General features: G+C 46.0%; 1 protein-coding gene across 2 annotated transcripts in view; it reads left to right on the top strand.

Annotated features, from left to right (window-relative positions):
- Nucleotides 1–13,421, top strand: part of NBL1 (NBL1, DAN family BMP antagonist) — a 159,803-nt gene extending 146,382 nt beyond the window's left edge. For both annotated transcript variants that reach the window (XM_069610383.1, XM_069610384.1), the window contains exon 4: nucleotides 8,686–13,421. In XM_069610383.1, the coding sequence (XP_069466484.1) occupies nucleotides 8,686–8,928 (243 nt within the window). In that variant the 3' untranslated portion in view covers nucleotides 8,929–13,421. The remainder of the gene's footprint in view (nucleotides 1–8,685) is intronic.
- The last annotated feature ends 7,276 nt before the right edge of the window (nucleotides 13,422–20,697 follow it).

Below are 20,697 nucleotides of genomic sequence, written 5' to 3'. Positions count from 1 at the left end.
AAGGACCCCTCTCCCCCAGTTGCAGCTCCGTTATACTCCTCTGCGTGGACTGAGATTCCACCCTAGGGGCCCCTTAACACGGGCATGTGTCCATTTGGTACAATCAGCACTGACCCTTCAAGCATTATTTTAATAGGGGCGGACAAGAAGAGGAGGGGGCTGGTGTAGAGGATTTAGTTTGGTCCTGCAGTTGAGGGAGTCAGGGGGTTCAGCAGAGGGAAGAGGGAGCAGGTCCGGAGCTGATGGGGGCGAGGGGTCTGGAGCCACCGATGAGGACAGTGAATGAACGGACCGCCCAGGCATATTCTGAGCTTCATCCTCCCCGTTGAATGACCAAGCCAGCCATCGAGGGGGCCCCGCAAGCATACCCATCACACTTCTCCATTGCCCATCCCGCCTTGTCACCATCTTAATAATGGTAATAAGTTAGCATTTATATAGCGCTATGAACCCTCAGGCATCTGAGCACTGATTATTATTACCCACGGTGTGTGATGCTCATTTATCGACCTTGGAAGGATGAAAGGCTGAGTTTGGCCCAGCCGGGATTCAAACCGGCGTCGGCAGGCTCTGCGCAGATGTCAAAGCGAGCGCTCTACTGGCTCTACTATCTGACCGGCTGTGCTGCTATCTTGCCCCCTTCCTTCAATAATTTAACCTGACATGGGCCCATATGGGCTTGTTTACATCTCCGCCCTTTTCTTAAATGTTTTTACATTTGGGCTTGGGGGGGGGGGGAGGGGAGCATAGAGGGCTACTAAGCAGCGATGGTTCTACGCAAATTGCCTCAAGAACGCCACTTTCAGATTCAGCCACCACATAGGCTGTATCACTCAACCGCTCATCCCTTACTGGAGAGGACATGGCCCGTGAGGATGGCCATGTGCCAGGTTGAGTTTGATATCAAAAGGGTCTGCTAGCTTTGGAGCCAAAGGGGGGGTACTAATCCCCCACTCGCCACTGCCAAAGCAACGCCTACATTCACCTGGCTACCTGCCTTCATAGAAGCCTGAAGAAATATCTCAAGTGCTTTAGACGGGCCCTCCTTTAGGCCCAACTGCTCCTCCGCCATGTTGTAGCAGAGCATCCATTTTTGCTTCCAGCGCCGCTAAGGGGACTACCGCAGGGATACTTGGATTGTGGGAAGCATCCCGAGGTGAGTCAAGCGAACCCACCTCCTCCTCTTCCTCACCACTGTCGTCGGACAGGGACTCGGCAGAGGTCCACAGCTTTTCCAAGTCTGGGGTACCGGACAAATTGGAGGAGAGCACACTATCAAAAACAAAATCAGCCAGGGCCATCGAGTTCCTTTGAATTACCTGGCATAATTTGAGGAGGGAGCCGTTGTTGTCAATTGAAATGTTGGTCTCCGTGGTACCATCATCTCTATTTTCCATTTGTGTTCTTGGGACCGGAGAACCTGTTCCCTTAAAACTGGTAGCTGAAGGTTTAGCAAAAAAAGGCCTATATTGTAGTTTGGAAAGTATCACCCTTGAGCGTCACCTGTCATAGCAAGTGTTTACTACTTGTCGCAGGGCGCGCAGAGCTCTTGTTAGTTTCTGGGCTCCGCAAATGTTTTCCCCGACAGAGTGCTGCTGCATAGCTTCCCTCCCTGGATCTTAGTTGAGCTCATTAATTCTAGCAGCAGAGGTGAGTTTTAGGAAAATAAATTTCACTCCGAGGCAGCAGCGTGTTTAAAGATATTGTGCTTACCGTCTGCCCCCCAAGGCCTGGGGCCGACACCCCATAGCACCGAACACCTAACACCCAGACTCCCACATTCGGCGTAATTATATAACCATCCTTGTAAATGTTGCCACACTATTTCCTCGCTTTTTTCCAGCTCAAAAGGCAATCGGCCCTGCAGTCACTGGGAAACAAAAGTGTGGGCTGCACAGTTATCCAAGTCACAAAGGTACTCACGAACTCGTAGTGCTTCCAAACGTACTTTCCCCCAGGAACTGGAAGAAATGCGGGCAGTAGGGCGGATCTACAACACTGCCCCAGGCCCCACAGCCAGGCAGCTGACTGCCACCAGACTTTCCTACCGCAATCCTTTTATAATGTGAGGTGTAACACACACGAGACTGGCTTGCGCTGTCAGTGTGGCTGACGAGCACCCACACGCAGGTCCTTGACAGCATACTCTGCGTGCGGGTCCACACCCCAAAACCACCCAAACCCTGCCAAAAGACTTCTGCCTCACTTCGCAAACGCTTTGCTATGCCAAAGTCCTTGGTAAGGAGGATCTGTGGAAAATTAAATGTGCAGCATTCGTTTTCCTTCAACACTGCCAAACACTTCAGCCCCAGGAGGTGGGGTTTTGAGACTTGGGCGACTCTGGTGCAGTCTCCAGCATCATGCAGGGCTGGGAGAGGAATGCTGGCGGCAACATGCCGTGGGCCAACGCGGTCATCCTGTGCACCACTCTCCTGGGAGCACCAGCCCCCAATAAGCCGCACAAAACCTGGGACCTAGAATGGTGAAGCAATGCAGACGCGGCGCTGCGCTGAGGACACTGACAGTACAGTGACCATCTTCTCGCTTCACCAGCCGCAAGGTCAGAGCCTGGCACCTCCTACAACCTGGGCAACCACGTCCCAAGCCACAGCGCAAACCCCAGAGTAAACGGTTTCTCCATGAACCTTCCCCAACACAGTAGCCACTTCCATAGGGTATGGCCAGGGTGACGGACACAAGGAGCGAGATAAAGGAACCAATGGGTGAGTGAAGGGGGGGCTATTAAAGGAAGACCACAAGTCAGGTGTTTTATTCTGATCGTTTTGATTGTAGAACTATGTGGCAGGAGCGGAGACAAATGAAGACCGGTACACTTGGGCGTATCTGTAGCTACACTATCTGCTAAATAAGAGAGTACAAGAACACCACTACCCAGACTGCCATTTAAGTGGTGTTCCCAGGACAGTTTCACAATGTCTGAGGGGTGTTCACGCCTGACCTCTCATGACAAAAATCACATAACAGAAAGAGTCATTATCGTAGAAGTCGGCATGGACATGCTGCTTAGCTGCAAGGCGACCAGATCATTAAATCTCATTGCTTTTACATCAATGCTGCATGAATCCTAACTACAAGACCTTCTCACATATTTCAAGACCCTATTCTCCAGCATAAGGTTCCTGACAGCAAAGCCTGTTAAACTACACATGGCCCTCTTGGGTCAACTGGTCTACCTTTGACACGGTTGCCTTATCCAGTTCCATATGGGGGGCACGTTGGTGGAAGAACTAGAAAGGTTGGAGAGGACTGGGCTCATCAAGAAAGTCTCTGGGTTCAAACCCTGTGGTTTCCCAAATGTGTTTTTTTTTAACTATTTCATTAAGAAATAACGAATTAAAAATAGATATTAAAGTATACTTGCAGCCTACCAAATAACATGAAACAAACAATTGGTAATTATCGAAAGGAAAAATGAAGAGAAAGAAAGAAAGAAAGAAAGAAAGAAAGAAAGAAAGAAAGAAAGAAAGAAAGAAAGAAAGAAAGAAAGAAAGAAAGATGGATGCAGATCTGGTCTAAGTAGTAATCTGGTGCCGTACAGATATATGTGGGTAAATAGTCATTTTTATCTCGTTTGATTTATATTGTATTGTGATTCACTTGTTTGGTAATTTTGTGAGCTCAATGATTTGTTGCTTGCATGAATCATCTGTCCCTCTTTGTATATCTAATATGCCATTATGGTTTGCCAATTGTTATCAGGGAGCAATCCAAGCAGCCCATTTGGCATACGTGCCACATGTCCCTACCAAAGAATGCCATTTGACAGAGGCACACAACAAACCAAGAAAAGATGGGGGGGGGGACGGGGTTTCATCCCCAAAGAAAACCTTGTATAAACTCTGACTAAAGAAGCCCAATGCCTTTGTGTTGAATCTTCTAACCTTGAACAAAACAGTTCATGCAACAAATAAAAAATGGTGTTCACTACAACATCATTGCAATTCATTTCTTATTACATTTTATTGTTAAACATACACAATTAAGATAAAAACGTGAAAAATCATGTAGACTTTACGCACATCATAAAACAGTTACAAGTGCAGTGCAATATACAAAGTGCAATATTTTATAAGATTTCATGTAAACCAAATCTGATCACAGCTGGCCGAGTAAAGCCAGTCTGTTGGGCTTCTCTTGAACATTGTTGGATGACTGATGGAAAGCCAATTTCATTAATGGCTACTCTAGCCTATCACACGTATAAAAACATGGGCGGATCCTTTAATAATTTGACAGAGGCACATCACACCCATGATTGATTGATGTCATCACCGACCTATGGAGCGCTCGATTCTTCCTGATGCTCAATCTGAAACCCAGATACCACCAGCTAAAAGTAGACCACGCCTCCAGGGCAGTGACCACATTCTCCACGCAGGACTCGGAAAACACAAGAGATTGGGTTTTGCTGTATTGTACACAGCCAAGGTGTTTTAGAATGCAATACGCAGCACACTTGTTGAAGCGGACCGCATTTTGACTACAAGTGATGATATTCTGCTATATTCGGTCACTGAACACGAGCACCTTCTCCGCCTGCAAGCAGTTCTTCCAATGACTCCACGACAATGGTCTCCCCTTGCGCCGTGAGAAGAGTGAACATTTCAAGCCCAGGTTGGAATTCTCCAGCTACATCTTTGATTGACAAGGGAAACGGCCAGACCGCAGGAAGGTTGACGACATAAAGACCTCTCTGTGCCCAAAATTTCTCTCTCGGCACCGAATATTCCTTGGGATGTCAAATTACTGTGAATGTTTCATTCCGCAATTAACCGCTATCACCGAACTGGAGGTTGTGCAATTGGCAGCCGCAAACCCTGCCATTACTAAGCTGGAGAAAGTTCAAGCGGGGAAATGATTCCTGAACAATTGAATATGGATACCAGATTCCCCTTCAATGGCAGGGAGTTCCAGGAACACCTCGAACTCGAAGGGATACACTATTGAAATTGAAATATGTTGTCTTCATTGCTGTCTTCATTGCATCCGAGTATCAACAAGACAGCTGCCACACAATCCCCTCCATCAACTGGGTGCAGTTGTGAGGCCCTACTGGTCAACCACATCATTAACACAATCGTCCCTGCATAGCCTCTGTGGCCCGCTACCACTCCGGACCAGAACACAGTACAGGCTACCTGACAGCCAAAAGACTGAATGAACAGCACCCGACATGCCTCTAGTATTTAAGGCAGTTTATTCAGTGCCGGAAATTGACACAATGTTCTCTAGGACTGCCTCCCTTTTATGCATGGGAGTGGTCACTCATGTGGGTGGGGATGAGGGGCCCAGGTCAAGGAGTGCCTGCTTGCCTCAAGGAACCAAATCAAGTTCCGTGGGGGCCACCTGCAGAAGGACTGAGTCATGGAATAACAATGAGGGTCACTCGGCATCGTCTCAGATGGTATTGTTTGCATTGTCTGTATATTGTAAATGTATATGTAGGTTTGTAAATATCTCACTCTTTAACAATTCGGTGAGTAAATCACCCTCATTGTATAAATAAATCTTCTGAGTCAGGGCTGGGGGACAAATATCACCAATGTGGTTTCCTGATGATTTGCATAAAGACCAAGAGCATTGTGAAAACCTAAGAATTACCACAGCATTTTATACTTGCAATAGGTCTGTGATGGTGGTTCAAGCATGGAAACTTTCTGAGCAAGTAACAATATTGGGTGACTTGCTCATTTCATTTGTCACAACACTCTCCCAAACAGTCTGTAAACTGCAATCCGTATACACTCCTTTGGACAGTGCTTATTTACGGAAGTGAGAGTTTGGCTGTTCGGCTTGAGCAGAGGTTTCATTTCCCTCGATGTTTTACTGAGACTGTAAATCAATCACTCCGTCTCCCTTCTTGCAGTGAGTCTCCAGAAGCGTGCCTCCAGTTTAAGGACACATGCACAGGAGAAACTGCTTCTGGGTGATGGAGCGAGAACTTGCCACATCCCTGCACAAAACGTGAGCGGGTTGTGTGCTTGGCCTCCACAGAAAGGTGCTACGGCGCCGGAGCACAGCTCCATCTTGTTCCAGCCCCAAACCTCCATTGGGATGATTGGCACCCAGAATGCGTGTTGCATCCAAATAATCCACTTGGACTGGGAGCTGAATCTAGCTGTAACGATGCAAGTCATACTCTCTCTTGCAGCTGCATCATCGCCCCAACGACCCTGCTCTCTCCCTTGCCCCAAACTCCTAAATGTACCACACTTACTAAATCCCTTGATGTGCCAGCACCGGCCTTCCCCTTTGACCTCAGTGGAAAAAGAAAAGGGGCTCGATTTTGAGCACCTTTCTCTTGCTTCCATGGCAGCCATAATTTTGTCAGGATTGCTTTCCCTTCACGAAAGGCCACCTGTCCACGAGCGTCCTTTCGTGAAAGGAAATATTTTTATGAAAACACCATTGGCACCCTAAACATGATGCAGAGATGTCAGTCATTTTAATATCCAACATATATTGCTGACTTGATCTGTAATGGCCTTGGAGTCTCAGTGAAGGCCTACATTTTGCTTGCGGTCTCTCACCTTGGGTTGCGTTCCATTACCTGCCAGGTCAACCCCTGCAGTGTACGTTAAGGCTTAAATAAGCATTGCCGTCCTGGGGCACTTTCATTGTAGTTTATTTAATCATTAAATACTTAATCATTAAGAACAGCAGATTATCACGTTTTTGTATAATGCTTCATGCCAGATTCCACTTTATTCTAAGTGCCGCAATAATTGGTGTTCTTGTTGCCTAATTTCAATTCAAGGTGTTAGGTTTATTGTCCTTGCTCGGATGAACCCAAGATACAAACTTGACGGGTGTACACTGGCAGCATGTCTGAGGTGACCGATTAAATTGCTGAGCTATTTTCCCGGGCTATTTTCTGTTTGATAGGCATAAAGAAATATGATATACTGTTGTGATGGCAAACTGCCCGCCGAATCATATGGCAACAGCTAAAACTCTTGCCTTGGCCTACTTTCAGGGTTGGTGCTAGGGCTGCACTCCCTTTTTAGTGTGCAATACTCTTGCATGTACCACCATGTGTTTACAAAAGAGGGCAAGTAACTTTTGTGTGTGGCTAGTAGCTTAACACTTCTAATTTTGCATCATGTTCTGACTACGGGGAGATCCCAGCAATTTCACTCCTCCAGCCTTCGATATGCCCTTTGTATAAGACTTCTTGGCAAAGAACCTTCTTAAATTCCAGAAGAGCCTCAAGACCTTCCTCTTTACCTCTTCCTTCCCTCCCTCCCTCCCTCCCTGCCCTGCTAATTGCACAGTATCTTGATTGGTGTGCATTGCATGCATTCTCAGGGCCCTGACCTCCCACATCGTATCCTCCCAGCTGCTGTCTATCCTCCGCACTTGCCTCGGCTCACCCTCCACCCTTGGAGGCTTGCACTTACCTTTCGTTGCACTTCACCTGCTGCTCAACCCACGAGCACCACAACACATATGCCATTCCCTCTCCCTTCGGCACTTGCACGTTCTGAACACTCACAAGGCATAGTAGGTTTGTCTTCCCGTCCCCATTGTTTTTTCTTATATCTATTATTTTTATGTATTGTAATTGTCTATCATCCCCTGACCCCTCCCTGTTGCCCAGTGGGTGCTTTGAAAACAGTATTTGCTTCCTGTATAAGCGCCTAACAAGCAATCATTAAATAATAAAATAAAGTACTCTTCATTTTCATGAAATCGATACAAATTAAAATACGTTGAGTTCCCTTGTCTGAGTATAACCAAAATGTCCCATACCTGCAAATATGGTACTCTTTTAGATGTGTATAGGATAACTGAATGCCAAGGACGTCTGTGGAATCACCAATAGATGGGTACATGGGCACAGAGAACACATTGGTTTGAATAAAAACACTCACTTACTCATAAATGTATACATGAATAGGAGCATTGCATTCTCAAACGGCCATGTAATGATGTTCCCCTCTTTGTGTATATGGGGCATTCACATGTCAAAATTGTGGAAAGGAACTATACGATCTTATATAGGAGTAGCAGTAGAGTTCCCCCACAGTTGTAATTGAAGCATCAGTCTCCCATAACTATGCGTAATAATGCCATTCTGGCTTCATAAAGCTCTCTGTAGTGTTGTTTCCAGGTTGGGCAAATTTTTGTGGGCATGCAACGATGGGACCAGTCCTTGTTCTGAAGTCTGGGCTTGTTAGGGTCATTTATGTCTGGGTCCGCGCTGTGTTAGTACTTCAGGTCTTTTCAACGTCCCTATGTTCGCTCTCAGAATGAAAAGCATTAATTGTCAAGTATAATAATTCACAGCATTTTGCCAGCTGAAGTATTCTCATCCAACTCTCCAGTTATTGGGGTTTATAGAGTGCAAAACCTGCAAGCGTGCTATCGAGCACTGTACAATGTTGGTTGAGGGTTCATCAAAGGTGTAAGCCTGCCCCAAGTGGGAGAACAAGTTCCTGTTCTGTATCTGGGAAGTCCTGGCCCAGGGTGATGGCTTTCTTCTGGGGGGTAAGTGGGAAACTGAGGGTCCAGCGTGTTCTCTAGCAACTCCCTGAAGAGCGAGGTCTGGAGGGCTTTCTGGAACTGCAAGAGCTGTGCGACCATCCTACCCGGACTCTCCTCTGTTTTACTGGTTGACATGCAGACATGTGCCTCCCTCTTAAATCTTCTGTTCTGTTTTAGGTGACCCTGGAGTGCCCGGGCAGTGAGGACGTGCCGAGGGTGGATAAGCTGGTGGAGAAAATTGTTCATTGCAGCTGCCAGGCTTGTGGGAAAGATCCAAGCCATGAGGGGGCACTCTTCAGTGCGCTCACACCTGACGAGGCGCTCCCACCGATTCAGGGCAGCCACAACCATCCCTACATACAGCATCAGACCGAGGAGTCCCATGTCCCCCCGACCCATGAAGAAGAGAGTGAGGACTGAGTGCAACCCCCCACCCCCCTTCCTCTGGTCTGCGCTCCCGGTGGACAAAGGCCCTTGAGTGGTATGCGTCCTTGACTCTGGTCGCAGTCATCGGCCATGGCCAGAGCAGTGGATTCTCTTCATTTCTTGAACTTTGGGAAAAGCAAATGTTTCCTGCTTTTTTTGCAAGGACACCTTGCACACAGGGTGAACGAGGGGTGGAAGGCAGAGCTGAGGGTGGCAAGCATCTGCGTTGGTTGAGAATGGGGTTTATGTTGTCAGTGGGCTTTGTGTTGGGTTGTTGGCGAACATGCCATCCCAGATGCTAAATGGACCACAGTTTGGTCTGTTTGAGTGAAGCAATTGAATCAGGGCTGGGAGAGCGGGTGCAAAAGAAGCTATGTACTGGAGGAGGGCTTAACAGTGTACACATATGGCTCAAAACAATTTATTTTGTACTCTCACTGCATAATTGTGGTAAAGTATCTTTAGAATACTATCCATGTGCCAGATACCACATAACAACATTAGGTCAGCAGCCACTGCTCAACCAAGTCCAGCCCACAGGATTGCAAACCACAGCGTTGTCCACTGGCTTATAAACCAGGACATAGCCACTTGGTTACTGACCCAATATACACACACTCTTGTCCTCTGACACAGCCCAGCCTGCTGGGTGATATAGCAGAGCACAGTCCACTCATCACATACCAGAGCCAGTCGATTGGGTCACAAATCGCAATTATCACAGTGGGTTACTAACCATAAACTCCCCTAAAGGTCTTGTAACCACTGCTACCGCGAAGCCCCTCACAGAGTTGCTTCACATTGGTCCCCCAGCGCTGAAATGTCAGAATATCCCACGCTGTGACTGCTACCACGTCTTTCCCACCAGGCACTGGCCACATTACTCCATATATACTGACCACGTTTCACCCGGTAAAGAATTGACCTGAGCAAGCCAGTGAGGGCTTTGCTTGTCTGCTCGTCTACCAAGGTTGCTCACTGACGGAAGAACTGATGTGTAGGTCAATGGACATAACACAAGAACCACTGCTGGCGCCTCACAGAGCTCACCTGCTGTCTAAGACTAATGACCACCCCACTCCCTAAGGGGCACTAACTACAGTCACTAAGAAGCACTCATTTAACATATACACTGATTAGTTTATGGGATAGATGCACTTCGTTATGTAGGCACCAGTAGAATACGCCATGACAAAACGAACCAGGATCAATGGGAACAGCTTAACCAGCAGACAGTCTCAGTATTGCTCCTGAACTGCGATAAATAAACATGCTTTGCCTCACTAGGGAGGAGAGCGTGCCAGGGTTGATGGGTAAGGTTATTGTTTTGATTTTTTACAAAGTGTTGCCATGTTTCACTTCTACCTCTTTCCTGACAAACATCCAGAGTAATTGCAAAAGGTGGTTCTTCTTGGAAGCCCCATGCAGGAGATGCTCTTTTTAACCTTCAAGTAGAAATTGTTGACCTTGTTCTACTCATTCAATTGTATATGTTGTTGAACTCCGATTTTCGTTTGATTCCAATTGTTATGTGATGCCCTGATTTGATCAATGCATAACAATCAAAGACCCCCTTTTTAACCTTACATTGGGAAAATTATCTTTTTTTATACACATTAGCAGTGCCTCACTGGCATCACTTTAGCCTCATGGTGTAATATTGTTTAGAATGGGTCTCTTATTCAGCCTTATTAGTGCCTTCAACTCAACCACATTAAGTAGGCAGCTAGCAAGAGTATAATGAAAAGCAAGCAAAATGTCAATTGTGAAAGGTCCGGCGGAAGGCAAAAAGAGACCAGCATAAGGTCTCCAGATGGCAATGCTTCGCTAAGGTGAGGCCTATAGGATACCATCAGCAAGACAACAATGAGATGATCATCAACCTAAATCTAAAGCTGTTGGAGTATGGTAAAGCTATCTCCACCACACACAAAGACCACCACTACCCAGAATAGAATCAGTGCTAAGAATCACTTGGTGAACTATTCAAATCAGCAGCTAATCTATGAAAAAGCACTTGTCCGAGACCTTTCAGCAAATGATACCCACAAATAGCAAAGGATGACCCCATTAAGGGTGACAATTGGAAGGCATGTCTCTCTTTACTCAAACCTCGCCAAGGCCTTTGAGATAGAGACCCGATAGAGATCTGTTTCCAAACTGGTTGGATTTGCAGACTCCTACAGGTGTGCCTCCTTCATTTCTAACCATTTGCATGGCCTTACGTACGGTCCCTTTGTCTCCCAGCAGAACCTGTGAAGAGCTCCTAAAGTTCTCTCCAAAGACCTATACTCTTCAGCCCTTACCTCCATACATCCTAAGCAACAACTGAGGACCACAACTTCTGCTATCACTGCTACACCGATGAACCACAACTCTGCCTAAGCTTCACCAATCGGCTCTCGATTCATGGATGGTTGTAAGCCTATAGAAGCAAGTTATAGTGTTTCTCATCATGAAGCATAGATCACTCCTCGCCACCAACCTCCTTGCCATCCAAACACTCCTACACATTTGAAGTCAGTTAATCTATTCTACCAACTAGGTCAGATGTCTGTTGATCCCAGAGATTCAAAAATGGCACTCCATGCCATTGTGTATATCCTGCCTCTCCTCTGTCCGAAGGATGGCGTTTGCCTACTTTAGTCCCTCCCACGGCCGAATGACGATATGCTCAGCTGAGTGCGTTATCTTCTTCGACATGGGCTGGCCCCTCATTGCAGGGGCTCTGCCTTATCCTTATTAATCAATAAGGAAATCTGCAAGTAAGCGGTGAACCTGGCAGTAGTCCAATCAAGCGTACCCTGGATAATGGTGTTATGCATGATGGCTCACTTTGTGTTTGATTCAGAGTCAAATCTTAATATCCTTTACCCCCTTCCATTTTGGGACACACAGGTTATCTGTTGACGGCTACTCCAAATGAAAGCTAGTAAATGGATCACTGCTGAAACCGATCGATTTTAATATTTGAGCGTCGTTCTGTTTGACCACATGCAATCATGTCTCTTGACAGATTTTTATTAGCCATTGAGTAACGAGTGTCACTGATAGCATGAACTATCATGTGGTCCTTGGTGCTTGATTTTGTTTTTTGTGCAACTGTAATTGTCTTGTTTTGGTTTCTGGGTTGGTCTGGTTGAATTCTGGCCCACATATTACACCGTCCATCTTTATCCTTATATTTTTCTGTTAGTCTGCACAACATGGTGGATGGGGAGTCTGGTCACCCTTGAGGGAAATGTAGTTCGTCCTATACATGAATATGATTACAAATATGGTTGAACATTTATAATTATAAATAATTATAATTGGTTATTTATAGCGCAGTTAATACCCAGAGGTTTCTGTGGACCTGGGGATCGAACCTGTGTTGCTCTGTGTCGTATTGCTTCCAAGGCGAGCGTATTGCCCCTGAGCTATCCTCCCGTTAGCACTATTTAGTTATTCTATCATGCCACTATTTGGTTAAGCGGTTTGTGTAAGTTTCAGGTCCCTAGTTGATAGTATCATATCTTCCAATTAATCAGCCTGCCCAAAGGACCAAGTGGTAGTTGTAGGCGCTACCTTTGACTCCCTCGTTGACTGCTCAACCTCCCTCAGCCTGCCAGAATATGAAATCGCTTGTCTTTAGGTGGTTCAGTACACTACAGCCATGCTTGTATCCAGAAAGGAGCCATGACCCTCGTATCTCCTTAAACCTGTATCCTTTTCTGTAGTTTCTGGACATTGCCTGCATTACTTTCAGAACCCCTTGCCCCTCCTACAAATGCACTCGCAGGCAAGCCAGGAACAGTGCTGCAAAGTATGACATTCTCCCCTTGGGCCAGCCCTATGCTCCTTCAACCGAAGCCCACTCTACATCACTCAAACATGCTGGAAGAGGTTTTGATGGCTCAGCGTCCCAGCCCTGGATTTTGGTTCCTGAGATTAAACACCCACCCCTTCATAGGCTATGCCTGATTGTACTTTACCATCCTAGCATTTTAAGCGTGTCTTCATTGTACCATAGTTTCCTGGCATTCAAGCGCTTGTCCCCAGTGTTCAAAACCCTCATGACATTTCATGAGACTTGTTGGCACTGCTAATCCTTAAGAGACCTCTGTCCTACCCTCTGGCAGTATTTGAGTCCTTTTATCTCAGTCTCTGGCAGCCACTAAGGAAGTGACATCTCGTTCGTCAGCTGTAAAGCTCTTTCATCTTTTCTGGCAGCAGCAACACCACATCCTCTCCACTGTCAGCAATGATGCCACCACACCTATGCCGCTGGCAGCTTTCAAGCCATCACATCTCCTCTTGCAGCACAAACACTTACACCTCCTATGGCAGCATTACGGACTTACGAGGGACTTTCCTTTTGGTTGTTTAAATGACACGTTCTGGCTGAGCTGAATCAAGAGCTACTCTTGCCACTATCTGTGACTCTTTGTACATATGTGTTGAGAGAATTCTTTTGTTTTTCTGAAATAAATTAGATTTTATCTTTATCATGTGCCTCTGGTGTGATATAATTGTGAACTACAGGTTGTCAGAAAGCTATGGTCACAAGAGGAGTAGAGAAGTTAATGTAACTGGGGACACCATTCCACAGTCCTGGTCTTTCTGTTCTCCATAAGTTGCATTCTCAGGTTTTCTGTCTTGAGTTATGTCAATTGAATAAAGTGAACAAAAGTAAAAGAAAAGCTAAAGACTTGAAAAAGATTCACCTGCTTTCATCAGGCAATTTTTGCCGCTGATGTTTTCAGTTTTTGGTGATTTTACATTATGAGGGGTGCCTCCCAACTATAGTCTGCTACCACTACCCCCAAACATCCTACGCATATAACGCTGTATTATTGTGTAGTGCCTTATGGTCGCCCAGAGACCACTGCATTATTGTGTAGCGCCTCATGGTCGCCCAGAGACCACTGTATTATTGTGTAGTGCCTTATGGTCGCCCAGAGACCACTGCATTATTGTGTAGCGCCTTATGGTCGCCCAGAGACCACTGTACTATTGTGTAGTGCCTTATGGTCGCCCAGAGACCACTGTACTATCACTCTCAGCCCAGTATCCGACCTCGGTTTTTAGACCTACATCTGACCGTCGCACTTAGCCCAGTATCTGACTGCTACTCTTAGACTAGAACATCACTGCTGCATTAATCTCGCCAAGTATTTGAGACCTGTACTCTGCCAACTCTGCCCCGTATCCATCCACGGCAACTAACTCCAGCCCACCTAGTTCAGCTAGTAGTAACAGTATGTACTTCCACATGCCCAACCCAGTTCACCTTGCACAATTCTCCAAACTGACAATTATCCTTACCATCATCTACACGACCATGCCTACAGTTCTGCCTACAGAGGGCCTTGGTGCCCACATACAACTCATCTCTAAACCCTGCAACTTAGAACAAAGGAAGCTTAGACTCCGGGCTCGACTACCTAAAATATTCGAACCTATTACTAAATATAACATTAACCTAGAACACCTCCGACCCAAAATATGCCGACCACCGGTAATCACCGCTCCTCTCAGACACCAACCACACCACAAAATCAAGAAACTTATAGCCAAACTTCCGCTCACAGCACAGCTAGAACCTGAACTAAAAGCTGCTCTAATTAATGCCAGATCATTAGTCGCCCATGCCACTGACATAGCAGATATCATACGGGATAATAGCCTTGACTTCATCGCCATTACTGAATCTTGGCTCCACGATGCAGCAGGTCCGGCTCTCACTCTGGCAGTCCCAGAGAATTATACCATTCTCAGAGCTGACAGACTAGACTCGCGCGGTGGAGGAATTGCAATTATCGCCAAATCTAATCTCTCTATGAGAATCACACCCACACCCTCCCTCAAATCCTGCGAGCTTCTCTCTATCAAATTACCAATTGCCAACTCCCAAACACTAAATATCCACCTTATCTATCGACCCCCTGGCCCCGTCAGCACCTTCACTGAAGACATCACCACTGTTATTTCTGAGAAGCTAAAAGAATCCTCCCAAACACTAATACTAGGAGACTTCAATCTAGGGCTCAACGATATCAACGACCATCATGCTACTGCCACAGCCAACACTCTGTCAGTGCTAGGCTTCACGCAGTGCGTGAATACTCCCACACACATCAAGGGAAGAACACTAGACTGGATTGCCAGTCACAACTGTCACCCCTCTATAACAGCCATCACCCCCCAAATATGGTCTGACCATTACCTTATCTCCTTCACCCTTAACACCAAAAGACCCATAGTCTTAACACCCTCGCCAGCCACACCCACCTTAACGAGAAACAAGAAAAACATTACAGCCGACAATATTCTGCCCCACATCCTACCCAAACTAAATTCCCTACCTGACCACTCTGACCCAGGCATCCTAGTGGATGCATTCAACGCAGCCATGTGCTCTGCTCTTGACAGTACTGCTCCTTTCAAACTTCGGATCAGTAAACCTAAAAAGCACTTGAACTCATGGTTTACACCCCACCTAAAAAACTTAAGACTACAGAAGAGAAAATGTGAAACAGCTTGGAACCGACATCCGACCGCTGAAAATAAAACTAACCTAATTAACATCTCCTCGCAATACAAAAGAGACATCATCCTAGCCAAACAAGAAACCTATAATAATAGGATCTCCCAATCCAACTCCAGCATGAAGGAGCTATTCTCCATCCTAAAGGAATTGGAAACTCCTATCACAGTACAGGATGACTCCATCAAAGACAAAACTTGGTGCACAGACATACAACTGGCACTAACCAACAAAGTATCTAACCTCCAAACAAAAATTGCCCTAAAGAAAGCCTCCCTGCCAACTCTACCTCTGATAGTCAAAACCCCCTCATCCAACAACCCAGAATCCACTCAATTCCGCTTCTCCAAGGTCTCAGTAATTGAGGTAGAGAAGACCATTTTGACTCTCAAACCTTCTAATTGCAAAGGCGACCAATGCCCCGCACAACTGATCAAGGATGCGGCTAGGGATTTAGCCCCCTTTATCACAAAACTTATCAATGCCTCCTTTACTACGGGCACCATCCCCCGCAACCTAAAGGAATCTTGGGTACTCCCCCTCCTAAAAAAGCAAACATTGGACCCCAACATTCCTACTAACTACAGGCCCATCACCACGGTTCCCTTCCTACTAAAAATATTAGACAAGGTAGCATACACCCAGATCCAGAACTTCCTTGAGATGAACCATCTCCTCGGCACCCGCCAATCCGGTTTCCGGCCGCAACACGGTACAGAGACTGCCCTTATCGACCTAAAAGCCCAAATAGATTCACTCAGAGACGAGGGAAAATTAGCTCTCCTCCTCCTTCTAGACCTCTCAGCCGCCTTCGATCTTGTGGACCATAAAGTCCTATGTAATCACTTGGACTCGGCTGCCCACTTCTCAGAGGAGGCTATAGTCTGGATTCAATCATTTCTTAGTGACAGGACTATGAGGGTGTTCTCCCCTGCAGCGGCAGCAGACCCTATCCCAATCACTTGCGGAGTGCCCCAGGGATCCTGCGTCTCGCCGACACTCTATAACATCTTCACCAAGCCACTCTTTGACGATCTTGATAATCTGGGTATCACCTACACTAACTATGCAGATGATACTCAGATTCTCTTACCACTTACTGGGGATTACGTCGAAGACCTGGCTCTGGTGAATAGAGTCTACAGCATCGTTCAGGCATGGATGGCCAACCATGGCCTATGCTTGAACGATGACAAAACAGAGCTCATCATCCTGGGCACGGCAGCCCGTATCTCCAAACTTAACCAAAACTACTCCGCCTTCATCATAGATGGCAACACTATCAAGGTCGCCAGAGAAGTAAAAACCCTAGGTTTTTACCTTGATGCGACACTATCTTTCACCAAACAGGTGAACTCATTGTCATCATCCACTGCCTATACATGCAAGTTAATACGAGCTGGGAAACCATTCCTCTCAGAGGACAGTTGTCTTATTCTAGCTAGAGCCCTCATCTTATCGAAATTAGATTATTGTAACGCCCTCTACATAGGGACTACCAAACAAATCATCCACAGAATCCAAGTACTCCAAAACAATGCACTTAGAGCGGCCTTAAGTATCCCCAGAAGTGCACACATTTCAGAAATAAGTCGAAGACACAAATGGCTTTCCACCCAAGAAAAAATCAACCTTAAATCTGCGTCCCTTATCCACAAATGCCTAAACAACAAAGCTCCCCGATACCTCTCAGAACGCTTCAACAGGAAAAATCCAACGAGACTCACAAGGACAGCCAGCCCCAACTGCCTCCTAGTGCCCAGATTCAAACTAGCCACCATTGGAGGTTCCAGCTTCCCAGTTAAGGCAGCACAGTTATGGAACTCCCTACCCCTTGCACTCAGATCTGACCAAACCTTCAATAACTTCAGAAAGAACACCATAAAATGGCTTATTGAGAATGCGACATAGCGTATGTCACTTTATACGTAACGTCTTCTTATTATGTTTGTACCAACCTGCTTTTACTGTTTGATCGCCATAGATTTGACTGTTTAGCTACGCCTTATCTGCACTTGCACTTGCCCTACCCTGCAGACTCGAAATGTCCACTTTGCCTGTAACCTGTAACGTTAACTAATCTGTAACCTGTAAACGTTAACTAAGCTGTAAACCTCCTTGTTCTCTTGCGCCCTGTTACCCTAGGGTCTGGTGCGCACAATAAATAAATAAACAAACAAACAAACAAACGCATATATTTGTAAAAATAAATCGCCAAAACAACGTGGGTCGCTGGGGACAGAACCACAATGGAAACAGCTGCAGCAAAAACTGCTGTAATGAAAACATGGTAGCTGCTTGAAAAGGGTGTCCCCACTCCCCAGTGTTGAAGAGGCAGCTGGAAATCTTGCAGAACGGTAAGGGGTGGGTGATGCAATATAGCAGTGCTTGCTCCCCTCAAGCATAGAACAAGTACAGCACAATCAGCAATGGTTTGATGTTCCCCTCACATGCAGAGAATCATGCAGGACAAACCACAATCCCTACAAGGAGCAACTTCTCATCTGTCTATATATAAAACACTTAGGTATGTTTTGGTACTCAGCTGATGCAATTTCTCATTGTTAGGTTGCACTCTGCTGCCCAAATGGCAAAGTGCACCCACTTCAACAGCTATCGTTTCAACATACTGATGCAATTTCTGTGTTAGGTTTCCCTCTGCTGTCTAAATGGAAAAGTGCACCCACTTCAACAATAGCTACCATTTCAACATACGAATGAGCATGGTTTTACACGGTCACCTTCACCATCCACTATCGCAAACATTCAGAAGTTACTTCTTTCTACCCCCACTTCCCTTCACACAGGGCATGGGGGTTTCAGTGTCCATGAACAGTTAATTACCGGCTTAATGTTTCAGTCCCTAAAGAGCGAAACACTGTAGTATGAATGCCTCTTTACAAGCCAAAACTGAAAGTAGGTGCTGTAATTATGCTACTACGCAATCTTATGCCCTCACAAGGACTCTGCAATGGAACAAGGTCGACAATTACGCATCTACAAAGACACATCGTAGAGGCCTGTGTGATCGATGCAAGTTGGATACTGTTCTTATACCATGCATACCTCTCATTCTATCTGATACGTTTAGCCTTTTCAATGACCATTAAAAAGTTCCAGGAACCTACACCCCATTCCTGGAGGCGGTCACTGGTAATCAAGGGGGACATAAGTGACCCTATGAATTACATGCTGATATTGACCTGTAAGATATGTTAGAAGAGCGTATTTTACACCGGGAACAGCTAGTGTTATCTTCCAAATGTAATGGGATGATGTATGCAAAGGCAGCCAGAGAATCTAATCGAACTGTTCCTGCAGAGCAGTATATGCCCAAGCTGGGGTTGCTTGGCCTGTTTTCACTTGCAGTATAAATGACATTTTGATAATCCAGAAGAATTTATAGGGGAACCTCCTCCCTAACGGATGCCTACAAATTGCCATATCCGTGGATGTGACTTCTCAATGGATCTGGTCACTGACCAGATAGAATGGGGCACCCAAATACCACTCAAACGCTGAAAGGAACGCTCTGCCCTGAACAGCCGATCGCTATAAACAAATGGTTATTTAGTATTCTTCTGCAACGCAAGAAGACTGGGGTTGGTTGGCCCAGACGTCCACGTATACATTTAGACACAATGGACCTGATTCTGAAAGATTTGCCCGTGAGAAAATCGGGTGAAGTCTCAGACCAGCTTTGCTTCATGTACTTTGAAAATCGTTTTATTCAATGACCGATTTAGCTAGACCACGCCAAGCAGTCTATAAGCGGTCTCCGAGCGATCTTTCTAAATCGAACTGCCAGTCCCTGCCACGCATACAGGTCCACTCAGGGGCTGACCGGTACAGCAGAGCAGGGAGAGGGAAGTTGGTGGAGGACCTGTTAAGTGTTTGGTGAATATTTTGTGTGTGTGTGTGTGTATGTCTGTGTGTGTGTGTCAGTGAGTATTGTTTGGGTGTGGGGAGAGGCTAAATGGAAGGGTGTGCGTGTTTGTCTGCCTGTTAGGGTCTCTGTGGTAGGAGGTGGAATGGGAGAAAGGCTTTTGGCAGATAAGGGGGGCATAGTGGGAGGAAAGGGGGGGCCTTTATACCTGATTAACAAAGCCTACAACTCGAGCAAATGTGGAGATGTCTTAAGCAAATCCTTGCAAGGCTCATTTGCATCTGAAAGACCTTTCAAGAAACAGCAGATTTGCTCCGGGTTTGGGGTTTATGGGTGAGGTATGAGATGGCAGGTGCAACTCACATTTATCTTCTCATTGTTCCAGTGCAAACCTTTACGAATCGGTGCCTATGTCCGGCAGCAAGTTCTAATGGTGTGTGGCATCCCGGTACTCCGTTCCCTATGAGGTGTGCACATCTGTATCCCCTTGAGGAGTAAGACCCAGTTCTAAATGAGGAGTCAACATAATTAAACTGAGGGCAAGAATAGTGGGAAGCGGGTGCATCAGGCTTAGTTGAACATCTGCGTTATCTTGGGTGCAGAGAAATAATTTACTGGGATTCATCTGCAGGAGACGTGTGCATTGGTTAACAGGAATATTCTTTTAGGAAAATAGTGATTAACGTTCTCCCTTCTGAGTTCGGACAGGACAATCGGTAGCCCCTGCAGTGAGTTATTGTACAAGCGACTGAACGTTCATCTGCTAAATAGTTGCACAAACAGTCTTACTTTCTGAGATTGTCTCACAACTAAAAACGTCTACCCTTCAAAATGTGTGCTTACGGCTCAGTCTATTCTGTGTGCAACCTAAGCTTTCCTAATGTTGTGGCGCTAGCAGTGAGATTGTGCACAAGACTGGTGGCGGACTAAATCCCTGCAGAGTTTTTGTCCCCACCCGCCCCCTCCCTTCACCTCTTTGCCCCCTAGTCCATCCGTCCCCTCCTCAAGTGTCTGGTATGATCTTTAAATGCTATAGGGCCTCCACCTGTTCTCTTCAGTGAACAGGGACCCTTATTTGTGTGTATATAATGTAATTCACACCTGTACATAAGTATGTTAGTCTATATAAATTTACATAATAAACAAACGGGCCACTAAGTAGAAAAAGCTCCAAAGCGGAACAATAGTACAGTGTTTTTTTTTTTTTTTTTTATATCTCGAAGATCGTTGTCCTAGTCCAGGAGTCTGCAATCGTTGGCTATCCAGATGTTTTGGACTACAATTCCCATCAGCCCCTGGCCATCCTATTGAATAGGGAAAGATCATGGACGTTGTAGTGCAACTCATC

The sequence above is a fragment of the Ambystoma mexicanum genome, chromosome 8 (genome assembly GCF_040938575.1).
Source record: "Ambystoma mexicanum isolate Mex_15411 chromosome 8, UKY_AmexF1_1, whole genome shotgun sequence".
NCBI lineage: Eukaryota > Metazoa > Chordata > Amphibia > Caudata > Ambystomatidae > Ambystoma > Ambystoma mexicanum.
This window is presented reverse-complemented; position numbering and strand designations above follow the sequence as displayed.